Source organism: Schistocerca piceifrons, chromosome 2 (genome assembly GCF_021461385.2).
Source record: "Schistocerca piceifrons isolate TAMUIC-IGC-003096 chromosome 2, iqSchPice1.1, whole genome shotgun sequence".
NCBI lineage: Eukaryota > Metazoa > Arthropoda > Insecta > Orthoptera > Acrididae > Schistocerca > Schistocerca piceifrons.
This window is the reverse complement of record NC_060139.1, coordinates 464,706,290-464,731,420: the sequence shown is the minus strand read 5'-3', so window position 1 is coordinate 464,731,420 and position 25,131 is coordinate 464,706,290. Positions and strand designations below refer to the sequence as shown.

At 42.0% G+C, this 25,131-nt stretch overlaps 1 protein-coding gene across 1 annotated transcript in view; it reads left to right on the top strand.

Annotated features, from left to right (window-relative positions):
- LOC124775487 (sialin-like) overlaps window positions 1–25,131 on the top strand; it is a 158,263-nt gene that overhangs the window by 91,724 nt on the left and 41,408 nt on the right. Inside the window, exons 6-7 of the mRNA XM_047250320.1 lie at window positions 4,862–5,014; window positions 22,498–22,630. Of these exons, the coding sequence (XP_047106276.1) occupies window positions 4,862–5,014; window positions 22,498–22,630 (286 nt within the window). The remainder of the gene's footprint in view (window positions 1–4,861; window positions 5,015–22,497; window positions 22,631–25,131) is intronic.

Here is a 25,131-nt window from a genome sequence, read left to right as displayed (position 1 = left end):
TCCACAGATACCACAGAAACTAAAAAATTTATTTCCATCCCTTGCTTGGGTAACATATCGTATAGGATTAAACGTCTCCTAAATAAAAAATATAACTGTAACGTCTCCTTTTCTACAGACAACAGTCTAAAAAGAAATCTTATACATTCAGTAGAAATTGCTAACGATTGGTTTTCTAATTCAGGTGTATACAAACTAACCTGTAATAACTGCCCCTCATACTATATTGGTCAAACAGGCAGAGCTGTTAAAACACGATATAAAGAACATCTATTAGGTAAAAAAGGAGCTAATGTTCACAACTCTACCTTTGCTGAACACCTCTTGATAGCCGGCCATACGCCTAAACAGTTAGAAGACACGGTTATCCTACACAGGCAAGTTAAAGGACGGAGACTAGATCTGTGGGAAGAGTTATTTATTTTTAAACATCTAGCGCTCAAAGACGGTAATATACTCAACGATCAGTTGAACCTTGCCTGTAGGCAATTTTTTGAAGGCTTTAAACCCGTACTATTTAATTCATAACATTAATGTTGATAACCTCAGTTGTCTATTTCCTCAGGAAGCTATAATGTATTTTTATATCTCTAAGCTCACTACCTTTTATGCAATGTGTTTTACTCTTGATGTATGGCTGCCACTACACTGGCCCTCATGTAATTCTCGCTTATCCCAAAACCTCGGATCCGAGTGAATGTGTATTAGCTGGATTGTGGACCAGCTTTATGATTTATGTCTTAGGATGCCATTACTGTTTATTCTTAAGCTTTTGACTTATATACGTTCTATGTGCTTCACTAATTTGGTAATATAATTTTATTTTGAGCTGTATATGCCACTGCATGTAACTCATGGCGTATGCGCCACCTACCTTTTTGAAATATGTTTCTACGTTATTGTTTCTAAGGTTCCTACATTGTCATAATGGGAATGTTAAATGCTTTCCTTTTATTTACTGTCACTCTATCTTAGAACGCAATCAATATTTATATTTTACATATTGCTTCAGTACCCCAATCGGCACATAGTACGCGACCTGAGCGCCACCTGCCCTGGCCGCAGTGCTACCACGCAGGCCGATTTTACTCAGTTGCTAACGCGCTCTCCAACTTCCATGTACTTAATTTTATTTATTTGACGAACCCTACTCTTAGGGCTTTATTTGATTCTGACTAATGGAGCTATGGAGATCTTTGTAAAAATGGCAGCGACGTAGCACTCCATGTTAATGTAATACTGTAAGTACAAGAAATCCTTCTCATATTTTGTAACATAAGATTCTCTTAATATATGTTGAACTCTAATCTTGACTTATGTGTCTACCTTTCATATAAATCACGATGTTCATTTTCCTCAGGATTACTTCTGAAGAAGATAGGTTTATACTTATCGAAACCTAGGTAAAGAGCACTTTAACCTTTGCAACGGGTCGGCTGTTTGTAATCTAATAATAAAAGAAGCAATCCTTCCATTGTTAAAAACAGTTTATAAATTCACTTATAGGGATGTTCTTTATTTCTTCCAGCGATTTTTGTTTTACCTCCTCCACAGTGGCAAAACGCTTTTCTTTCATGTCTCTATTGAGTCTGGGGAACAAAAAGAAACCAAGGGGGCAGGACCTGGTGAGTAGGGGGTGCGGGTGGACAATCGGTGTCGTGCTGTTTTTGGTCAAAACTGCTTTACGGAGAGGGCCGTGTGGGCCGACGCGTTGCCACGATGGAAGAACCAGTCGCCTGTGCGCCAAAAATCTGCCCTTTCCTTCAGGATACTCTCCCTCAGTCTTTTCAAAACCTCCAAGTAGAGCTCCTGGCTGACAGTTTACCCGAGGGAACGAACTCCGCTTGCACAACACCTCTGCAATTTTAAAAAAAAAAAAAAAAAAATGAGCGTTTTGTTGACGTTTGACTTGATTTGCCGAGCTTTTTTGGGACGAGGAAAGCCATTTGTCTTCCACAGGCTTGTTTGCTGATTTGTCTCGGGGTCGTATCCATAGCACCACAGTTTATCGCCAGTAATCACCTCGGGAGAAAATTCAGGTCCTCTTTGAGCTGATTTTGAGGCTCAAAACATGCCTGGAGTCGATGCTCCCTTTGCTCGTCTGTAGGAAGGGGAGGGACAACTTTGGCTGCAACCCTTCTCATGTGCAAATCATAGGATAAAATCGTCTGAATTTAACTCCATGATATTCCAGACACCTCATAAAGTTGATCAACGTTTCGGCGACGGTCTTTACGAACGAGGGCAATGATTTCGTCGACGTTTTCGTCACTTCTTGACGTTGAGGAACGTCCTGAACGGGTTGATCTTCAACTGACATTCCTCCATTTTTTTAAAAGTGAAAACCACTGGTAGACTTTGGTTTTACTTAAGGCAGTATTCCCATAAGCAGTCTTAAACATTGTAATAGTTTCCGCGTCCGATTTCCCCAACAGGGAACTTCTTTGTTGCTGAACAGCTGTTTATCAAACGTCCCCGAAGTTATGCCACTCGAAGCATACGCTGGACAAACATCAAGAGGAAGGCAAGACTAATGCCTGATTGCCTACTGTCGTTTATCATTCCTGGATATTACGAAAGTCCAGCTGGTCACTAACGCCATATTTTCTCCTCGTCTTTCAGGCCAACCTCCAAAATGATAAATCAGACTTTGAATTCGAGTCCTCTGAGTGCATCAAAAACACACTGATCTGTTCTGTTTATAGCTCGGATTGGAATAAACAATAGAAAATAAACCTTCAGCTATCTACAGCCAAAGTGTTTTACTATATACAGCGCGAAGTAACTCTTCTAAATATTTTAGCTAAACAGTTAATGGGTGACCTGCAACTTTACACAGAGCATGAACAGTGATGCCACCAGGCATCTTTGCATTAAACGAAAGAATGAAACAAATGAATATAACTTGAAGCCTTAATAAATGTATGATCCTAGTAAAATTTTAATCAAAAGTAAGATATTGCAGTGCCTGTGTTATTTCGAATTACGATGCAAAATTCCTCCAGACATGTATGTATGTTCGAAGGGACAGGCACTGTGGCGACTACAGCTGTTAAGAAATACGTGAAATGTTCTCGCAGGTGCGAATACGTTTCATGTACAGTCAAAAGCGTTGCAGTTTCTCTTTCGACGACTTGACTGAATTAGCACATGCCACTGACCTGGAGTAGGGATCCCGTAAAAACGTAGGTCGCTTCAAGCAAAAAAGTGACAAGAGCCAACGTGAAAATTAAAAGAAAACAAAATGTCTTCTGAAGTATCAGAGGACAATGTCCGAACTGCCATTCTTACTTTTTGTTACAAAAGACATCAGACGACAATTTTTGCGACAGTGGGAGAGCTCAGAAACTGACGAAGCAATCAAAATTGTCATCTGCTATTACAGTTTTGGGTCACTGCGAATCAACACCGCATCGATGGTTCAAAAAAAAATGGTTCAAATGGCTCTGAGCACTATGGGACTTAACTTCTGAGGTCATCAATCCCCTAGAACTTAGAACTACGTAAACCTAACTAACCTAAGGACATCACACACATCCATGCCCGAGGCAGGATTCGAACCTGCGACCGTAGCGGTCGCGTGGTTCCAGACTGTAGCGCTTAGAACCGCTCGGTCACTCCGGCCGGCGCATCGATGGATCGCTCTTACTCATGAGTTCCTGTAGAATATTTTGCAATTTCTCAAGAAGAGCAATCTTGTCTTGAAAAGTCACGAGAGATCCTGCCATGTGAATCTCAAACGTCTATAGTAAACTTCCAGTGAACAGATCATGTTAACCGTAAAATTCGGTCTACGTTGATCTCAGTACCGACGTCGAGAATTCGAGTGACACTTTCATCTTGTTTTATGTATGTACGTATGAGAGCGAGAACTGAAATCCATTACAATTGTGGACTTGAGAAGAACACTCCGCATTCTACAGAACAAAAGTTGGTGTTTAACGTCCAATCGACATCGAGGTACAAGAGTTCGGAGGATATAATCAATAAGTCTTCACTCCTCCGATGAAACGTACCGGAAATGGTGGACGTGTCTATGTGTGCTAGCGCTGATTCCTGCCCACATCATCGCTATATTTGAATATGTCTCGCAAAAATATTGGCTACCACACTTTCCCCAGATGTAAAAGTTACATTTATTTGGCCGAACACGATACCGTGATTCGTCAGAGAATGAAGCACAAGTCTAATACCCATTCGACGTGCTCCAGTTTTACAATTAAATATGTTTATGCACAGCGGGGTCACGTTGTTATTAGCACTACAAACAGTGTCCTAATTGTAGGTGTACACCTCACCTTTGAGAAAACGATTGGGAACAGTACGGGCTAATATTATCGGTCCTGTCGAGGTTTTTAGTATTTGTTCTAGCTGGCATGCCTGCCTTTCATTCGGCACTCGTGGAAGAATTCGCTGTCGGAAAGGAATTTTGCCGTCTTCATTTGCTCTCTGGAACACTGAAGCGGAATTCGCCATCTCTCACTTGTGTCTATATTTGTTAATATCAGAGTGAACACTATAAATGACTGCCAACTAACTCTTGCAAGTTTAATACTTGTCACTGTCCCACTTACCAGTAACATTTATGATTGATGTGTATACTGTCGTTTTGCTGTTATCATAAGACTTCAAGCTCAGCGTCTCTCATGGTGCTATCCAGGGAGAGCAGGCTGCCGACATCATGTTTCCGTATATTCCTTGATATGGTACCCCAAAGTGCTTTAGACATTCCATTCGAACCAAGAATTATCATGATATACTGACTGATGTCCTTTTTAACCAGTGTATATGTAACGTTGCTTACGAAAACTGGAATCTGGGAATATTTTCCTGTGCATAATGCGAAGTTGATGTTTTTCAGGAGAAGTTGCCCGTCCCGTGGATGAAGATTCTGACTTCTGCACCAGTGTGGGCAGGAATAGTGTTCCATTCTGGGACTGCGTGGGTACTGTACACTATGCTTTCTGATCTTCCGACTTACCTCAAGTTCATACTTCATTTCGGCGTTCAAGATGTGAGTGTGGAATACTATTATATCAGTTTTACTTTACGGACGCATTAGTCGAAGTGTTTGTTACTACGAATATAACTTCCTGTTGCATTTTTTTCACTGGTAAAGAAAAATGGTTTACACTGTTTTTTACAGTTGTGTTGATGCAATCATTTCAACTCATAGCTAGCAACGCATCTGGCCTGCGGGAAGTACATCACAGCCCCGACGTACGCACTAAGTAAAACGCGATGCACTTAATCGTTAAAGTCACCGAAATTAGAACAATAATCTGAACTGTGTAGCATACAAATGATGCAAGTTCGCTTTAAGTCTCATCTACTATCGATTTTTCAGATTTCTGTCATATGACCATCCTGTACAATGTGGTCAGAAACAGTCTGAATAGCTTGTAAGGATACTGCAGGGGAGATTTTGCTGAGAAACAATTGTTAAGAAATAATTCAATTTGTCGCACCGTTTTCGAGTTATCATTGCAGTTAGCCAACGAGGTCGTCTTGCGAGTAAATTTAAGCACTTGCTCAAATGGCTCTGAGCATTATGGGACTTAACATCTGAGGTCTTCAGTCCCCTAGAACTTAGAACTACTTAAACCTAACTAATATAAGGACATCACACACATCCATGCCCAAGGCAGGATTCGAACCTGCAACCGTAGTGGTCACGCGGTTCCAGATTGAAGCGCTTAGAACAGCTCGGCCATAGCTGCCGGCCAAGCACTTGCACGCGCTAAAATGCTGTAAAGCACAGACATCTGTGGATCTGTGACTTATCACTCTTTCAGATGCTCATTACTACTTAAAATGGATCTGTTCGAAAGTGATAAATCTAAGCTAGGCGAGCAAAAACTACGTGTGTTCGGTCTGAGAAAACCACACGAAGAACACGTATGGCGACACTGTCTGTGTCAGGCTGCTTGAATTTGCTCGCGCAACCGCCTCATTAGCTAACTTCAATGCTAAATATCTCGGAAACGCTGCAACGTGTCAAATTTTTTTCTTAACAATCATTTCTCAGAACAACCTCCTCTGCAACACCCTTACATGATTTTCAGATTGTTTCTAATCGTCCTGTACAGAAAAGTGATACAATGAAACGTCAAACGAACACGTTCTAACTAGGAAGGCAATGAGAATTTTTGAATACTGCCCATCCAGCTAGCACGCAAGAGTAATCTCATTGGCTGCCTATATTCAGAGCCAGTGATATCACAGACCAGGTCCTCCCTATTAATGACGTCATCACTTTCATCAGTAATGTCATCGTCCTTATCAATGACATCATCAACCAATGCCACATTTCCCCCTGCCCTCCCCTCTCCTCTCCAACCAATCGAAATCCAAGATGACAGAAGTAGCTCAATTGTGCATTGTACTCGTCCCCTTCTCCAGACAACCGCATCCTAACCTTAAAATGAAATAGTCAATAAAAATCCAAGAGGGCGGATTTAACCCAGTTGTTTTGACAAGAAAATGAAAAAAAATTCAAGATGATGGCATAGGCACAGTTTAGTTTGTTGCCCCTCCAGTCAGAGCCTAGTATTTTAGCCGCTATTAAAATCAAACAGCTAGTTACCATGTAGTATTATAGCAGTCATTGAAATGAAACAGCCCATCACAGGATAGCCATCTTGGCTGTGCTCATAAGTATCTGAATGGCCTGACTTATTTGTGCAAAAAATACGTTTGCAATATTTTCACATCTAAAATACATTAGAAAAACACACACACACACACTTTATAAATACACAGCCTCCACCTAAACTGCGTGGAACAGAACGCCATTAAAAGAAACATTAACTGTGTTTTCGTTCCTGAGTACAAAAAAGTTGTTATGGAGTGTCTTGTCAGTCACATCCGTAAATTTCATTGGAAATTATATGGCACTCATTGTTGAATATAAGAACAATTATAAAGCATACGCATCATAAATAGTTCAAAACCATTTTTCACGGATGCAGTGTAATTAACAAATTAGAAATTTATAGTTGCTGAAGATGAGTTTTACTTTAAATATTATTCCACAGGACTTATAAATGCAAAATGATATAAACTGTTGCTTTATGCCTCTTTTGCTTGTTGTCAAAAACAGAGGACAACACTTTTGAACATCCAGTGAGCGATTATTGTACCAAGCATGAGTTAAGACACAACAAGATCTCAAATCGTATATGATACATATGACTGGGCCTAGTCGAAGTTAAGTACAAAACGAACTGTTGTAATGCTTACAAATTGGAACGATAGAGCTAAGTCTCTCTAAAACATTTACCAATCATAACTGTGACTCTCTAAAATTGTAATCAACTAATGAATGATACCAATATTTAATAACAATGTTGTTGTTGTTGTGGTCTTCAGTCCTGAGACTGGTTTGATGCAGCTCTCCATGCTACTCTATCCTGTGCAAGCTTTTTCATCTCCCAGTACCTACTGTAACCTACATCCTTCTGAATCTGCTTAGTGTATTCATCTCTTGGTCTCCCTCTACGATTTTTACCCTCCACGCTGCCCTCCAATACTAAATTGGTGATCCCTTGATGCCTCAGAACATGTCCTACCAACCGATCCCTTCTTCTGGTCAAGTTGTGCCACAAACTTCTCTTCTCCCCAATCCTATTCAATACTTCCTCATTAGTTATGTGATCTACCCATCTAATCTTCAGCATTCTTCTGTAGCACCACATTTCGAAAGCTTCTATTCTCTTCTTGTCCAAACTATTTATCGTCCATGTTTCACTTCCATACATGGCTACACTCCATACGAATACTTTCAGAAATGACTTCCTGACACTTAAATCTATACTGGATGTTAACAAATTTCTCTTCTTCAGAAACGCTTTCCTTGCCATTGCCAGCCTACATTTTATATCCTCTCTACTTCGACCATCATCAGTTATTTTGCTCCCCAAATAGCAAAACTCCTTTACTACTTTAAGTGCCTCATTTCCTAATCTAATTCCCTCAGCATCACCCGAATTAATTAGACTACATTCCATTATCCTTGTTTTGCTTTTGTTGATGTTCATCTTATATCCTCCTTTCAAGACACTGTCCATTCCATTCAACTGCTCTTCCAAGTCCTTTGCTGTCTCTGACAGAATTACAATGTCATCGGCGAACCTCAAAGTTTTTATTTCTTCTCCATGAATTTTAATACCTACTCCGAATTTTTCTTTTGTTTCCTTTACTGCTTGCTCAATATACAGATTGAACAACATCGGGGAGAGGCTACAACCCTGTCTTACTCCCTTCCCAACCAATGCTTCCCTTTCATGTCCCTCGACTCTTATAACTGCCATCTGGTTTCTGTACAAATTGTAAATAGCCTTTCGCTCCCTGTATTTTACCCCTGCCACCTTTAGAATTTGAAAGAGAGTATTCCAGTCAACATTGTCAAAAGCTTTCTCTAAGTCTACAAATGCTAGAAACGTAGGTTTGCCTTTCCTTAATCTTTCTTCTAAGATAAGTCGTAAGGTCAGTATTGCCTCACGTGTTCCAGTGTTTCTACGGAATCCAAACTGATCTTCCCCGAGGTTGGCTTCTACTAGTTTTTCCATTCGTCTGTAAAGAATTCGTGTTAGTATTTTGCAGCTGTGACTTATTAAGCTGATAGTTCGGTAATTTTCACATCTGTCAACACCTGCTTTCTTTGGGATTGGAATTATTATATTCTTCTTGAAGTCTGAGGGTATTTCGCCTGTTAATAACAATACGCAGTGTAAAAACCACACTCAGCCATCCGCCCACCCACCCACCCAACCACCCACCCACCCACCTACCCACCCACCCACCCACCCACCCACACACACACACACACACACACACACACACACCATAGCCAAACACCATATTAGAAAGTAATTAAGGTGTTTTTCTTACTATGTATCACTTAAACTACAAAACACGAGGACAGCAACTGCTTGGTTTACACCCAGGAAATGATCAAAGAATGTGCCAGAGTTATATCACCTACAAAGAAGATGACAGAATCGATGTGCCCAAAGTAAAATCTGTGACAAAACCGTATATCATTTACCGAACACAGAAAAAACTTGTAGGTTACTTATCGTAATATGCAAGTACAATTATAGATCTCTTAAATGCGCGTTTTGCACCGAAATAAAATTCTAAAATTCCAGGCACGAAACACATTTTGCAATCACAATGGGTCATCAAATGAAATACTTTCACATCTAAATTGTCTGTATTATTTATTGAAACAGATACAGCTTGGATATTTGAACTACTATCAAAAACGAAATTAAATGAGCGAATGACATTTGTGACCAGAATCCTCTGCCTGATGCAGGTCTTTTTAGCTGACGCTACTTCGGCGGCTTGCACATCGATGATGATGAGGACAACACACACACACACGCACCCAGTCCCGAGCAGAGAAAATCTCCAACTGAGCCGGGAATCGAACCCGGAGTCCTGAGACGCTAACCACAAGCTGTTGACACCACTGATTAGAGCTGTTAGATCAAGCAAGACTTATTAACGATAAAAGTTTGAGTGTTGTACCACACTTTGCAAGCACAATGGACCTCTAAATTATAGTTACACATCTAAATCGTCTGTATTACTTATTAAAATAAACGGAGCTCGCTTAGTCACATTACTGAATTATAGATTAATAGATGCCATGGTTCGATATTTGTACCACAGATTACATTCATCTAAATGCGCAAAAATCGGGTGCAAAACACGCACACGAGGACGAACAGCCTAAATGACAACTTCCTATGCTCCCAAAAAGCATTTCATCCACACATCTGCGGTGCATAGCACTACTATTAAAACGCGTTTTGTTGCTTCGACAGAAACCTCTATGGAAGGTGGAGCTGTTTTCCTCATAATCTCAATCAGTCTTGGATCAATGACTGAATAAAGTAAGTTCACCATTATTTATTTAAGCACTTCATGGCTCTAGCTAACATTTAATGTTCTCGTATGCAAATTACCATTGAGTTTTTCACTTTGTTTTACACAACTATAAGCAGTAATTACTGGTTACTGAAGTTCATTTATTTCAATGTAACATGAATTACTGCCTACTGTTATTAAGGTCAGCAAGAAAACTAATTGCTCTGCCTCATCATTCAGATCGATATCTGCTAACGAATTGTTGGAGACAATCTTCCAGTCAAGAAAATCATCATCTTTCTCATTGTAAGCATTCTTTCCTTCTTCTCCATCTTCTGCTTTTAAAAAGATATTGTGTTTAACATCTTCGTGTTGCTCTGTCTTATAGAATCTCCATAGCAGCTGAGAAACGGTTTGATACGTATGCTTCTGGAATTTCATCCTCCCCTCTGACAAAATCTGGCTAGATTTTTTGCTTCCAACATTAGGCTCTGCTGGATTAGGGTCTGAAATTTCGTCCTTTCCCTTATCTGTAGGAGAGATACCTTAGCTTATAAGCACTGATTGCCTTCAGAATTTTACCACAGTTTTCAAGATCCCGTGTATCTCTGTTTAGGAGATTTAATTTTAAATAATAGATTATATAATCCTTTCGTTCCTGGATAGCTTATATTGTTAATTATTAAATCATCTCCATCAATATCGACCAGTGAATTACCAATCATCCACACTTTTGGTATAGGTTCAAATCCGATGCCGTACACTTTATCACAAAAAATGATGTTGCAAGTTTACCCCCTCCCTTTCGTCACTTTCCTTCATCTCCATCGGCATCGTCGACACTGTACTCTTCTTGTTCTTCTTCACTTCCAAAATCTCGACCTTCTGCTTTCATAAATACATTATTTTCTTTGGCTTCATTATTTTCGTCTTCGTCCATCTACTTTTGGAACTGCTGTCCCAATATCTCTAGCGGTTCAGTAATAGGACTAAATACATTTTAAAGTACAGAGTCAGCTTCGAATTGCCTTTTTTGCAGCAATGCCAATTTCCTGCAGACATTTCGTCGAGATTTCATCGTTTGACTTTTAAAGGTAATCTTTTGTCGAATGGATATGAGAGGCATGTTGACAGCAGTGGTGTGAATTGTGTGTGAAATCTTATGGGACTTAACTGCTAAGGCCATCAGTCACTAAGCTTACACACTATTTAACCTAAATTATCCTAAGGACAAACACACACACCTATGCCCGAGGGAGAACTCGAACCTCCGCCGGGACAGCAGTGGTGAATCAACAACTGAACCGATTCCAAGTAATCACTGCTCACGAGTAATGGATGATGTAAAACAAGTTATGAAAAATAGAATGGCGTCATTCACATAGTCTATTTAAGAAGTGGATCTGATCAGAGCGGATTGGAACGGAATGAATCAGAATGGAACGAGTAGAAACATACCGGATTAGATCACCAATAATAAAACGTAACGAGGCAGAACACACAGGCCGCTTAAGAAAACAAAACAGATTGTCGCCAAAAGTAAATGGAATGGGCCACTGTTTAGGAAAAATGAAATGAATGACCATTTAAAAAAAAATAAAACAGGTAACCAATTAAGGAAAAGGAACTGGTCGCTAGAATGGCCGAAACACACAGACAGTTTAAAGAAATGGAACGGATTACCATTTAAAAAAAATAGCCAATCTGGTTACCATTTAAAAAAAGAAACAAGTGGGACACGAAGTCCATTTAGAAAATGGAATAGACTGCCATTTAAAAAACGGACTAGGTCATTGTTGAAAAACAAAAAACAGAATGGGTCAGAATATACAGATCATTTGAAAAAAAACTGTATTGTCTCTTTAAATTTCACCTGTGTGCTCATAACATCGAAAGAGAATGATGTACGATACATCCACATCTGTCTCATCATCCTAATCAGTAAACTTTCTCGCTGATTTATACGCCTCAGTAAATTTTATCTGTCTCTGTGTAATGTGCTAACAACATTATAATACACTCCAAGACAACGACACACCAAGGATGGAGCCGGCCGCTGTGGCCGAGCGGTTCTAGGCGCTTCAGTCAGGAACCACGCGGCTGCTACGGTCGCAGGTTCGAATCCTGCCTCGGGCATGGATGTGTGTGATGTCCTTAGGTTAGTTAGGTTTAAGTAGTTCTAAGTCTAGGGGACTGATAACCTCAGATGTTAAGTCCTATTCACAGACCAACAAATAATTATAGTTTCTGAAAAATTGATGGTTTATTCAAGAGGAAGACGTTCACAAATTGAGCGAGTCAGTAATGTGTTGGTCCACCTCTTTCCCTTATGCAAGCACTTATTTGGTATGACACGGACTGATAGAGCTATTGGATGACCTCCTGAGGTATATCGTGCCAAATTCTGCCCAATTGGCACGTTATATCGTAAAATCCAGAGATGGCTGGAGGGCCTGCCCCTAATGCTTCAAACGTTCTCAATTAGGGAGAGTTCTGGCAACCTTGCTGGAGGAGGCAGCGTTTGGCAAGCACGAAAGCAAGCAGGAGAAACTCTCGCTGTGTGCGGGCGGACATTATCTTGCTGAAATATAAGCCCAGGATGGCTTGCCATGAAGGGCAACAAAACAGGTCGTAGAATATCGTCGGTGTACCCACTGTGCTGTAAGGGAGCCGTGGAAGACAACTAAGGGAGCCCTGCTATGAAAAGAAGTGGTACGCCAGATCACCATTCCTGGTCGTCGGGCCGCATGGCGGGCGACAGTCAGATTGGTATACCACCGCTGTCTGTGGCGTCTCCAGATATGTATTCGGCCTGGATTCATGTTGACTGGAGTAGAGTTGTCTTGAGTGCTGAGTCCTACTTCGAACTGAGCACAGATGACCAGCAAAGACGTATCTGGAGATGTCCTGGACAGCCCGCCATCGGCTCGATAACCAGGACTGATAGTATGGGAAGCCAGTTTATTTCATAGCAGGACCCCTTTGGTTGTCATCCGCGGCAATTATACAGCACAATGGCACGTCGACAATATTCTACATTACGTTTTGGTACGCGTCATGGTAAGTCATCCTAGGCCTACATTTCAGCAAGTTAATGCCCATCCGCATACAGCGAGAGTTTCTACTCCCTCTCTTTGTGCTTACCAAATCCTACCTAGGCCAGCAACGCCGCTGGATCTACCTCCCCCCCTCTCCCACCAAATTAAGAACGTTTGGAACATTGTGGGCAGTGCCGTCGGACCATCTCGGGATTTTCACAATATAATGCGTCAATTGGATACAAAATTTGGCATGAAATCCCGCACGAGACATCCAACAACCCTATCAATCAGTGCCAAGCCGAATAACTGCTTGCATAAGCGCCAGAGGTGGACCAATAAATTACTGACTTGCTCATTTAGAGAACCTCTTTAACCTGAACAAATCATCGAATTTTTCTGAAACTATAATTATTCGTTTGTCTATACGTGTAAATTACATCTACTGATTTCCGTCCCATCCGGGTAACTTCTTCGTGGTGTGTCTTTTTTTGTCTTACAGTACGTATTATACACTGAAGAGCCAAGGAAAATGGTAACCTGCCTAATATCGTGTAGGGCCCTTGCCAGCTCGCAGAAATGCCGCAACACGACGTGGTATGGACTCAATTAATGTCTGACGTAGTGCTGGAAGGAACTGACACCACAAATCCTGCAGAGAAGTCCATAAATCTGTAAGAGGGGATGGAGATTTCTTCTGTACAGTGAGTTATAAGACATCCCAGGTATGCTCAATAATGTTCATGTCTGTGGAATTGGGTGGGCAGCGGTAGTATTTAATCTCGGAAGAGTGTTCCTGGAGCCACTCAGTAGCAATTCTGGACGTGTGGAGTGTCGAATTGTCCTGCTGGAATTGCCCAAGTCCGTCGGAACGCACAATGGAAATGAACGAATACAGGTGGCCAGACAGGAGCTTACGTAAGTGTCATCTGTCAGAGTCGTATCCAGACGTATCAGGGGTCCCATATCACTCCAACTGCACACGCCCCACACCGTTACAGATCCTCTACCAGCTTGAACAGTCCCCTGCTGACATGCAGGGTCCGTGGATTCATGAGGTTCTCTCCATACCCGTACACGTCCATCCGGTCGATACAATTTGAAACGAGACTCGTCCGACCAGAAAACATGTTTCCAGTCATCAACAGTCCAATGCTGGTATTGGCGGTCTCAGGCGAGACGTAATGTTTTGTGTCATGCAGTCATCAAGGGTACACGAGTGAGCCTTCGGCTCCGGAAGCCCATATCGATGATGTTTCGTTGAATAGTTAGCACGTTGACACTTGTTGATGGCCCAGCACTGAAATCTGCAACAATTTGCGGAAGGGTTGCACTTCTGTCACGATGAACGATTCTCTTCAGTCGTTGTCGGTCCGGTTCTTGCAGGATCTTTTTCGGCCGCAGCGATGTCGGAGATTTGAAGTTTTACCATATTCCTGATATTCACGATACACTCGTGAAATGGTCGCACGGAAAATCCCCACTTCGTCACTACCTCGGAGATGCTGTGTCCCATCGCTTGTGTGCCGACTATAACACCACGTTCAAACTCACTTAATACTGATAACCTGCCAGTTTAGCAGCAGTAACCCATCTATCAACAGCGCCAGACACTTGTTGTCTTATGTAAGTGTTGCCGACCGCAGCGCCGTATTCTGCCTGTTTACATATCTCTGTATTTGAAATACACATGCCTATACTAGTTTCTTTGGCGCTTCACTTTAGATGCAATCGAAGGACCACAGTTTTCCCTCAGTAGCTGATACCAAATGCGCTGTGGGCACAAATCTTGATTTCGTAAGTCTCAACTTGCTTTTGTTTGTTGTAAAAAATTTCAGTTTGCCAGATTTAGATTGCTTAGCATCATAATGAGACTTGCAAACATCTGTGGATGCTTATTGCCGCAATCTCCTAGCATCTGATAGCCTAGTCGTGATTTAGTCATCTGGAGGATAACGACATTCACCTTCTCAATTGACCCCATCCTCAATTGTATCTGGGAGGGGGGGGGGGGGGGGGGGGGGAGGGGTGTTAATGGCAGTCACCCACAACATTGCTGTAATGTGATCATGTGACTTGTTGGAAACAGTCAAAATTATTTAGGACATGCTAAGTGATGTAAGGGAGGCCAAGCTAAGATGTCTACATAATCTTACCCAGGGTAATTGTCGTCACTATATGGAGCTGTATCAACTATTACTTTTTTGCCAGCTTAGCACTGTCTCTATAAGATGACAGACATTTTCTACTGGAAGATAAAATTTTCACCCCACCTACAAGTCGCTATAATGTTTGTCTGGCCTTGAGATCATGGCAACGTTTCTTAACTATGTGAATGTGTGGTACAACGTTCCAGTATGCTATTTCATCAATAAAATAGTTCCACCATCATGGATTTTTTTTTAATTTTCTGCTATAACCTCTATTGTAGATTCACCATCTTGGATTTTGGTTGACTGTTTGATTTTAATATTGGAGAGGGTGGTTGGAGAGGGAAGGTGCTACAAAGCCCAACTGGGATAATTTGACCATCTTGGTAATTTTCCATTAGCACAATTAGGTTAGTTCTGCTATTTTGAATGTCGATTGATTGGAGGAGAGAGGGAAAGGAAAAATGCAGAATGACTTGATGATGTTATTGATAAAGATGATGTCACTGGTAAAATTTATTACATCACTGAGAACGAGGGTCTGACTTATGATATCATTGCCCTGTATTTAGGCAAGTGGTGAAGTTCTTCTCAGGTGTTAGTCATCTACATCTGCATCTACATCCATACTCCGCAAGCCACCTGACGGTGTGTGGCGGAGGGTACCTTGAGTACCTCTATCGGTTCTCCCTTCTATTCCAGTCTCGTACTGTTCGTGGAAAGGATTGTCGGTATGCCTCTGTGTGGTCTCTAATCTCTCTGATTTTATCCTCATGGTCTCTTCGCGAGATATACGTAGGAGGGAGCAATATACTGCTTGACTCCTCGGTGAAGGTATGTTCTCGAAACTTCAACAAAAGCCCGTACCGACCTACTGAGGGTCTCTCCTGCAGAGTCTTCCACTTGAGTTTATCTACCATCTCTGTAACGCTTTCGCGATTACTAAATGATCCTGTAACGAAGCGCGCTGCTCTCCGTTGGATCTTCTCTATCTCTTCTATCAACCCTAACTGGTACGGATCCCACACTGCTGAGCAGTATTCAAGCAGTGGGCGAACAAGCGTACTGTAACCTACTTCCTTTGTTTTCGATTTGCATTTCCTTAGGATTCTTCCAATGAATCTCAGTCTGGCATCTGCTTTACCGACGATCAACTTTGTATGGTTATTATTATTATTATTTCGTTTGGCATCAAGGATACATTACTTGAATTGAACAGCAATGATGTTACTGGTAACACAATATGCATGTACTACAAATAAAATAGATTACATTCATTTATGGTAATAAAAGTCTTAGATTAGATCGATAAATCAATAATATACACATGGATAAAAACACTAGGATGAGTTACATGTAAAAGAAAAATGTGGTTTTTATAAACAGTAATATTGACAAACAGAGCTTGAAGTTGTAATAAAAACTGTAGGTTAATATCTAAAGTATCCAGCCAGGAGATTGCTTCCTCAGAGACCTCATGTATGCTGGTCAGAGTTCCAGCATATTTCCGTAGGGGACACTCTATGACTATGTGGTGTATTGTTTGTCGTTGGTGTCCGCAGTCACACTTGGCACTTTCAGCGATTCCCCACTTATGCTTCAAGTCCTGCCATCTTCCGTGCTTGGTGCGTACGCGATTTAGGGTGGTCCACGACCTCCTAGGTAAGTGGAATCCAGGAGGGACTCGTGTAGGATCAGCAATGAGACCTGCAGAATCGGGATTGGCTGCGAACCATTCTTCCCGCCATGCTGTTTCTGGTTGGAATCCTTCAGCAGTAAGCCTTTTTCCAAGTCTCCAGGGGGGTTTCCTGGACTTAAGACGTAGGCTTTGAGTGACATCACAGTCCTGGTGTAGCGGTAACTCGGGATTCTTGGAGCATTTCTACCGTTCCCTTTTCAACGCTGCTTGACGTCGTAACTTCGGTGGTGCAATATTAGACAGAACAGGTAGCCATTCTGTGGGTGTGGATTTTATTGTCCCGGATATGCTTCTCATGGCTACATTCAGCTGCTTGTCTACCATGGCTGTATGAGCGCTGTTCAGCCATACTGGGCTGCAATATTCTCCAACAGAGTATACAAGTGAGAGGGCAGTCGTTTTGAGTACTGATGCCTTAGTTCCCCAGCTTGTTCCGGAGAGTTTGTGTAATATATTGTTTCTGGTTCTCATTTTTAAAGCTGTTTCAGTTAGGTGTTTTCTATATGTTAGCGAACGATCCAAGGTCACACGGAGATATTTTGGGAATGGGTTATATAACAGCAACTGATTTCTAAAGGAAATTTGCGGTTTATGGAGAGCATGCCTATTACTCAGATGGAAGGTGGAGGATTCAGTTTTATTTCTGTTTACTTTGAGTCGCCATCCATTAAAAAATTCATCTAGAATTCGCAGATCCTGAGTGAGAGTGATTTCTGAAGTTGTAAAATCGTTAGCCTGCGTCACCAAGGCTATGTCATCAGCATAGATCAATGTTGTTGCTTTCGTTTCTGGCAAGTCAGCGACATATAAATTGAAAAGTAGGGGGGCCAATACTGATCCTTGTCGTAGTCCGTCATTTAAATTGTATACCTTGCTTACTTGACCTTTTAGGTGAACTTGGAATTTCCTGTTTATGATCATTCCATTTTAAATCACTCCTAATGCGTACTCCCTGATAATTTATGGAATTAACTGCTTCCAGTTGCTGACCTGCTATTTTGTAGCTAAATGATAAGGGATCTATCTTTCTATGTATTCGCAGCACATTACAATTGTCTACATTGAGATTCAGTTGCCATTCCCTGTACCATGCGTCAATTCGCTGCAGAGCCTCCTGCATTTCAGTACAATTTTCCATTGTTACAACCTCTCGATACACCACAGCATCATCTGCAAAAAGCCTCAGTGAACTTCCGATGTCATCCATAAGGTCATTTATGTATATTGTGAATAGCAACGGTCCTATGACACTCCCCTGCGTCACACCTGATATCACTCTTACTTCGGAAGACTTCTCCCCACTGAAAATGACATGCTGCGTTCTGTTATCTAGGAACTCCTCAGTCCAGTCACACAATTGGTCTGATTGTCCGTATGCTCTTACTTTGTTCATTAAACGACTGTGGGGAACTGTATCGAACGCCTTGCGGAAGTCAAGAAACACGGCTACCTGTGAACCCGTGTCTTTGGGCCTCTGAGTCTCGTGGACGAATAGCGCGAGCTGGGTTTCACACGACCGTCTTTTTCGAAACCCATGCTGATTCCTACAGAGTAGATTTCTAGCCTCCAGAAAAGTCATTATACTCGAACATAATACGTGTTCCAAAATTCTACAACTGATCGACGTTAGAGATATAGGTCTATAGTTCTTTACATCTGTTCGACGTCCCTTCTTGAAAACGAGGATGACCTGTGCCCTTTTCCAATCCTTTGGAAAATGGTCCAGATTTTTCACTGCCTTCCTACTGATGTATAATGTTCTTCTCAGTACACTAGTGTTCTGGAATGAAATTTGAGCTTCAACCGGTAATCTTTAGTATCTGGCTCTAACAACTGAAGCCAAAGGTCTTTCTGCAGAGGTAACACCAGTTCCAGCCATATCACCTAGGTTAAACGCTGTTGGGCTTGTCTAGCACTTGGATGGGTCACAGTCCCGGTCTGCCGGATGCTGTAGGCGAGCGTGGTGCACTCAGCCCTTGTGAAGCCAATTGAGAAGTAGCGGCTCTGGTCACTAAAACTGACAACGGCTGGGAGAGCGGCGTGCTGACCACATGCCCCTCCATATCCGCATCCAGTGACATCTAAAGGCAGAGGATGACACGGCGGTCGGTCGGTACCGTTGGGCCTTTCGAGACATGTTTGGACGGGGGTTTCTAATAACTAAACAATAATTTTAAATACTGAATTTGCATTTTGGTATTAATTTTATGGTTTATTCAGTCTGTTTTATGGACTATATTCGCTTGAAGTGACTAACATTCCTTGTTCCAGATTTGTCAACGTCGCACTCAAGCGTAAGGCTACTAACTAGAAAAATACATCTATTCGTAAAAAGGATAGAGATATGATCCTGACATCTCTTCATATGAAGTAACGTAGTAAAAACTTAAAGAAGGTAGTGCCTACATGCTACGCAAACTGTTAATTGTCATTACCTTTTATACAGCTGTGAGGCATTTTAGAAGCATCTATTTATGAAACACTGTGGTTACTGAAAATGTTAACTGGTTAGCACATTAGTGAATTATGTTCAAGGTACTCAAAGACTTCATGGTTACTGTTGCGGGAAAAAAAGAAACCGAGTGAACCGCTGCTAAAGTAATCAAATAGGAAATCATTGCAGCGGTGTCAACTAGGATTCACACACTAGAGTAAGTCTGTTAGAAAAGTCATAACGATGTTCTTATGTGAACGTCAAAGGATTTGACTCATCGTCTTGCTTACTGTAATTCAATATATAAACGCCGACAGACAGCTTGAGAAATTCGTTCTGAGCCATTTAGAATCAGAGGAGTAAACGGTTGTGAAATAGGGTGTTTATTGCACAACATCCCAGTCTACAAACTGCACGGTCGAACGGTCTGTTTTCTCTATAACGTTTGTTATGCTCTTTCGAACCACAAGTTCAGTACCAATTTCTTCCTTTTCAACAATCTGAAGGAGAACAAAGGGTAAATGCTGCTGTGTACGACTAGTCAAGGGGGTTAGGCCCAGGGACGTGTGACATGAAACACAAAATTTGATGGCCCGCCTCGCCAGATGCCTGGAAAATGATGGGCTTATTGTGAAAAATTACCGTATGTCTGCGCAATATTGAAAGTAAGTTTTAAGAATAAATATGCATTAGTATACGAGTACGTCTGAAAAAAAGCTGTAATTTAACTTTCGAAGTACGAATCGTTAATTCATCAATGTACACTTAGGAAGTTCGCCTCGTTAGTTGAGCGATCTGCGCGTCTAACTGCCATGCCCGGGTTCGCTTCCCGCTAGGGTCGGAGATCTCCTCTGTTCGTTGACTGGGTGTAGTGTTGCCCTCATCATCATTTCATAACCATCGACACGCACGCCGCCCAGTGTGGCGTCAACTGAAAAGACTTGTTTCTAGGTGGCAGAACTTCTCCAATTGGGGACTTCCGGTCATGAATACCTTAAATTATTTTATTTCATACACTTAGGAATTTCTGACATCAGGAGTGAAATACCTACCCATACCTAGAGAAGACAGAAAAAAACATTTGGGTTATCCACAACAGCAAGTCAATAACATCAAATATCGCATGTTTTCAGATCACGCTACATTGAGTAATGTGCTCAAGGGATTCGGCATGGAAAGCATCGATTTAAACCTGCCACCATTTGCCTGTCGAAATTATAGAAACTCTTTTAGTTTTGGTGATGGACGATGCGAAATAAGCTTTGATGAAACTTGTGCAAATATCGTGAAATGAAAAGAAACGTTGTAATGGACGATAAAAGTCGGCTACTATTTGTCGCCGAAGTCATGGGAATTCAGTGGCTTTCGAATATAGAATATCAGAAATATGCTAAGACTAAAAAACTAAAGACAAATAACTGCTTTTGAGTTGGTTTTCTAGGTATAGGATAATACCATGGCTTCTTAAAACTTCGTAAAACTCCTGTATTTCCACGTAATAGTCTAGACGTTCCCAGCTGAGTAATGCTCTAATGGCAGTTAGGAGGGGCATGGTGCGTAGTGTTGTTGGAATTGCGTGACTTGTATTAAATCGACCAGTGCAGAATTCCAACTACGCAAAGATCGATCGCAACGTCGACCAACAACGTCGATTGTAGCAACGGTCATGCGACTTTTTGACCACACTGTAAGACTTCAGGAGAGGTGGAAAAGAAAATCGAAAAACAGGAACTGAGCTGCGGAAGAAGGAAACGAAGCAGACTGCGCAAAAGAAATATGTAACAAAATGTTTCAGGAAAATGGAAACAACTGGCCAAATATGACCTCTATCAAAAGAAGAGAAAGATGGCGAAACTTTCCTCATTAGGGACAAGCAACAAGGTACCAGTCGGGAATGCTACACAGTTTCTGAATCAGGTAGACTGCAAACATAAGGAACTCAGAATCTACCCTTATAAATTAACAATTGCAACCACTCTTGGTCCGCTTTAACCAAGTCCTGTGGATTGGATTCACTACAACCTAATCAGGTGACTACTAGGAAGCCTTCCAGATCAAATTCGAAATTGAAACTTCCTGGCAGATTAGAACTGTGTGCCGGACCGAGACTCGAACTCGGGACCTTTGCCTTTCGCGGGCAAGTGCTCTACCAACTGAGCTACCCACGCACGATTCACGACTGGCGGAAGTAAAATTGTGAGGATGGGTAGTTCAGTTGGTAGAGCACTTGCCAGCGAAAGGCAAAGGTCCCGGGTTCGAGTCTCGGTCCGGCACACAGTTCTAATTTGACAGGAAATTTCAAAACCTACGCACACTGCGCGGCAAAATTTCGTTCTGGAAATTCGAAATCACTGTACTTGTGGAGTGCAGAGAGTGCTCTACAAACGACAACAGTCCAGTACTTTGTTGTACGCTCCTTTCTATATGATTAATGCTCACAACCGATAGCAGCTTATACATGTTACGTTTCTACGATCCCACAGCAATCATTGCAGCCTTACATTTTCTGCTTTCTGATAGCTTACAAGGTCACCCTTCCTTATTAAATATGCGAAAGTATTTAAAGTGATATGACCTTGGATCAGAGCAGAAACTCATCACACTCAGTGATTTTATTCTGCAGAATAGAACAATACAAAGCATTCTCAACTAAGTTCGGGAGTATCTAGGAACTAGTTATCAATATCTCATTGACAGTTGAATAGAAAAACCATTTCTGGAGACATTTATGCTTCGAGGTATGTTAATATACCTACTCACATAACATATACTTCTTGCATTATTTTAAACTATGGGAACGATTCGAAAAATGTCATTGCACGTTTAGATTCCATAAGCGTCTATTTGCATGTGAATATGGTTTGAAAACTGACGGCACTGTCTTTTAAATAGATGTAATTTCCCGCTTGTAGCTTCAGTTTGCATCGTCCACTAGGAAATTTATGTGTTTGGTTTATTTGGGGAAGAACCCAAAGACCAAGGTCATCTGTCCCATCGGGTTAGGAAATGATGAGGGAGAAAGTCGGTCGTGCCCTTTCAAAGGAACCATCCCGGCATTTGCCTGAAGCGATTTAGGGAAATCACGGAGAACCTGAATCAAGGTGGCCGGAGGCGGGTTTGAACCGTCATCCTTCCGAATGCGAGTCCAGTGTGCTAACCACTGCGCCACCTCGCTCGGTGAAATTTGTGTGCGAATATGCTTTCAAACTGATGTCACTGTCTTTTTAATGCATACAGTTCTCCACATGCAGGTTCACCTCACATCATCCACTAAGAAATGTTACCTCTATGTTTCAGAGCGGACTCATCTCATCGCTGACGTATCTGTTTTCCTGGATCAGTGGCGTTGCATTTGGATGGTTGTCGCAGACGTTGCGAGCCAAAGGCATTCTTTCACATCTCACGTGCTACCGGCTCTTCAATGGAATAAGTAAACATTTATGTAGTCTGTGTGGAGTCAAATTTTCAAATGTGTGTATGACGACCATTTTATATGAAGACAGCTGTTACAACGCTATACTTACCTACTGCCGGCCAGTGTGGCCGAGCGGTTCTAGGTGCTTCAGTCTGAACCTCGCGACCGTTGCGGTCGCAGGCTAGAATCCTGCCTCGGGCATGGATGTGTGTGATGTCCTGAGGTTAGTTATGTTTCAGTAGTTCTAAGTTCTAGGGGACTGATGACCTCAGATGTTAAGTCCCATAGTGCCCAGAGCCATTTAAACCATTATTAAACTTACCGACTTTTCCTGCTGGCGAAAATATTTTGTAAAACACGTTGTGTAATACGAAAATTCCATCATCTCCAGTAACTTACGTTTCTGTCCAAATCTGTATGTGCTATAATTTTTGGCGTGATATAGTTCCACAAAGATTTATGACAGACAAAGTCTTATGTTCAGTAACTTTTCATATGATTTGTTTTAAATTAAATCACGTATCTACACATCCTGCCCACATTTATTTAAATGTATGATAGTGGCTATGTAAGACATCATTATGTATATTTTATATGAGGGCTATTCGGAAAATAAGGTCTGATCGGGCATGAAATGGAAAATACAGTAAAAATCCGATGAAGCTTTGCAGACATGCGTTGGGCAATGTCTCTAGCATACCTGTCTATCGCGTCATGTCGCTTTTTTCAGTTCTGACCGCACAGTGAGCACATAAAGACTCCTACAAAATAGTGTCTCCGGCAAGTATGAGTGCCTGGTGAAAGATTTCGCCTGAATTCATGCAACCCACATAACATAAGTGAAAATTCTCGGCCGCCCTCTGCAGGGGCAATGAAGACGCCCCTGCAGCGTTTTCGATGGAAAGTGTTTAATCACCCACCATGAAGCCCGTAGTTGGCTCCCCTCAGTTTCCACTCCGCTCACATGAGCCGCTGGCTATGAAGACGACATTTTGGCACAAACAACGAGTTGCAAACCAGTGTAGAGAATTGTGGAAAGCACAGGCGGTTGCCTTCTGCGACGAGGATATTGGAAAATTGGTACAACACTGCGGCAAATGTCTAAGTCGGATCCGCTGTGTATAGAAGTAGCTGGAAAGTGTAGCAAACTGTTACAAATAAAACATTTTTGATTTTCGCGGTGGTTTCCGTTTCGTGACCGATCGGACCTTACTTTCCGAACAGCCCTCGTAGTATGTAAACAATAACACATATCTGTCATGTTTTTTAGTCGGTAAGATTTGTTTGAATGAGCGCAATGGGACAGCTAATTGTGGGTTTACCTTTTATTACACTTCTGGCCATTAAAATTGCTACACCACGAAGATGACGTGCTACAGACGCGAAATTTAACCGACAGGAAGAAGATGCTGTGATATGCAAATGATTAGCTTTTCAGAACATTCACACAAGGTTGGCGCCGGTGGCGACACCTACAACGTGCCGACGTGAGGAAAGTTTCCAACCGATATCTCATACACAAACAGCAGTTGACCGGCTTGCCTGGTGAAACATTGTTGTGATGCCTCATGTAGGGAGGAGAAATGCGTACCATCATGTTTCCGACTTTGATAAAGGTCGGATTGTAGCCTATCGCTATTGCGGTTTATCGTATCACGACATTGCTGCTCGCGTTGGTCGAGATCCAATGACTGTCAGCAGAATATGGAATCGATAGGTTCAGGTGGGTAATACAGAACGCCGTGCTGGACCCCAACGGCCTCGTATCACTAGCAGTCGAGATGACAGGCATCTTATCCACACGGCTGTAACGGATCGTGCAGCAACGTCTCGATCCCTGAGTCAACAGATGGAGACGTTTGCAAGACAACAACCATCTGCACGATCAGTTCGACGACGTTTGCAGCAGCATGGACTATCTGCTCGGAGACCCTGGTTGTGGTTACCCTTGACGCTGCACCCACAGACAAGAGCGTCTGCAATGGTGTACTCAACGACGAACCTGGGTGCACGAATGGCAAAACGTCATTTTTTCGGATGAATCCAGGTTCTGTTTACAGCATCATGATGGTCGCATCCGTGTTTGTCGACATCACGGTGAACGCACATTGGAAGCGTGTATTTATCATCACCATACTGGCGTGATGGCATGGGGTGCCATTGGTTACACGTCTGGGTCACCTCTTGTTCGCATTGACGGCACTTTGAACAGTGGACGCTACATTTCAGATGTGTTACGACCCGTGGCTCTACACTTCATTCGATCCCTGCGAAACCCTACATTTCAGCAGGATAATGCACGACCGCATGTTGCAGGTTCTGTACGGGCCTTTTTAGATACAGAAAATGTTCGACTGCTGCCCCGGCCAGCACATTCTCCAGATCTCTCACCAATTGAAAACGTCTGGTCAATGGTGGCCGAGCAACTGGCTCGTCACAATACCCCAGTCACTACTCTTAATGAACTGTGGTATCGTGTTGAAGCTGTATGGGCAGCTGTACCTGTACACGTCATC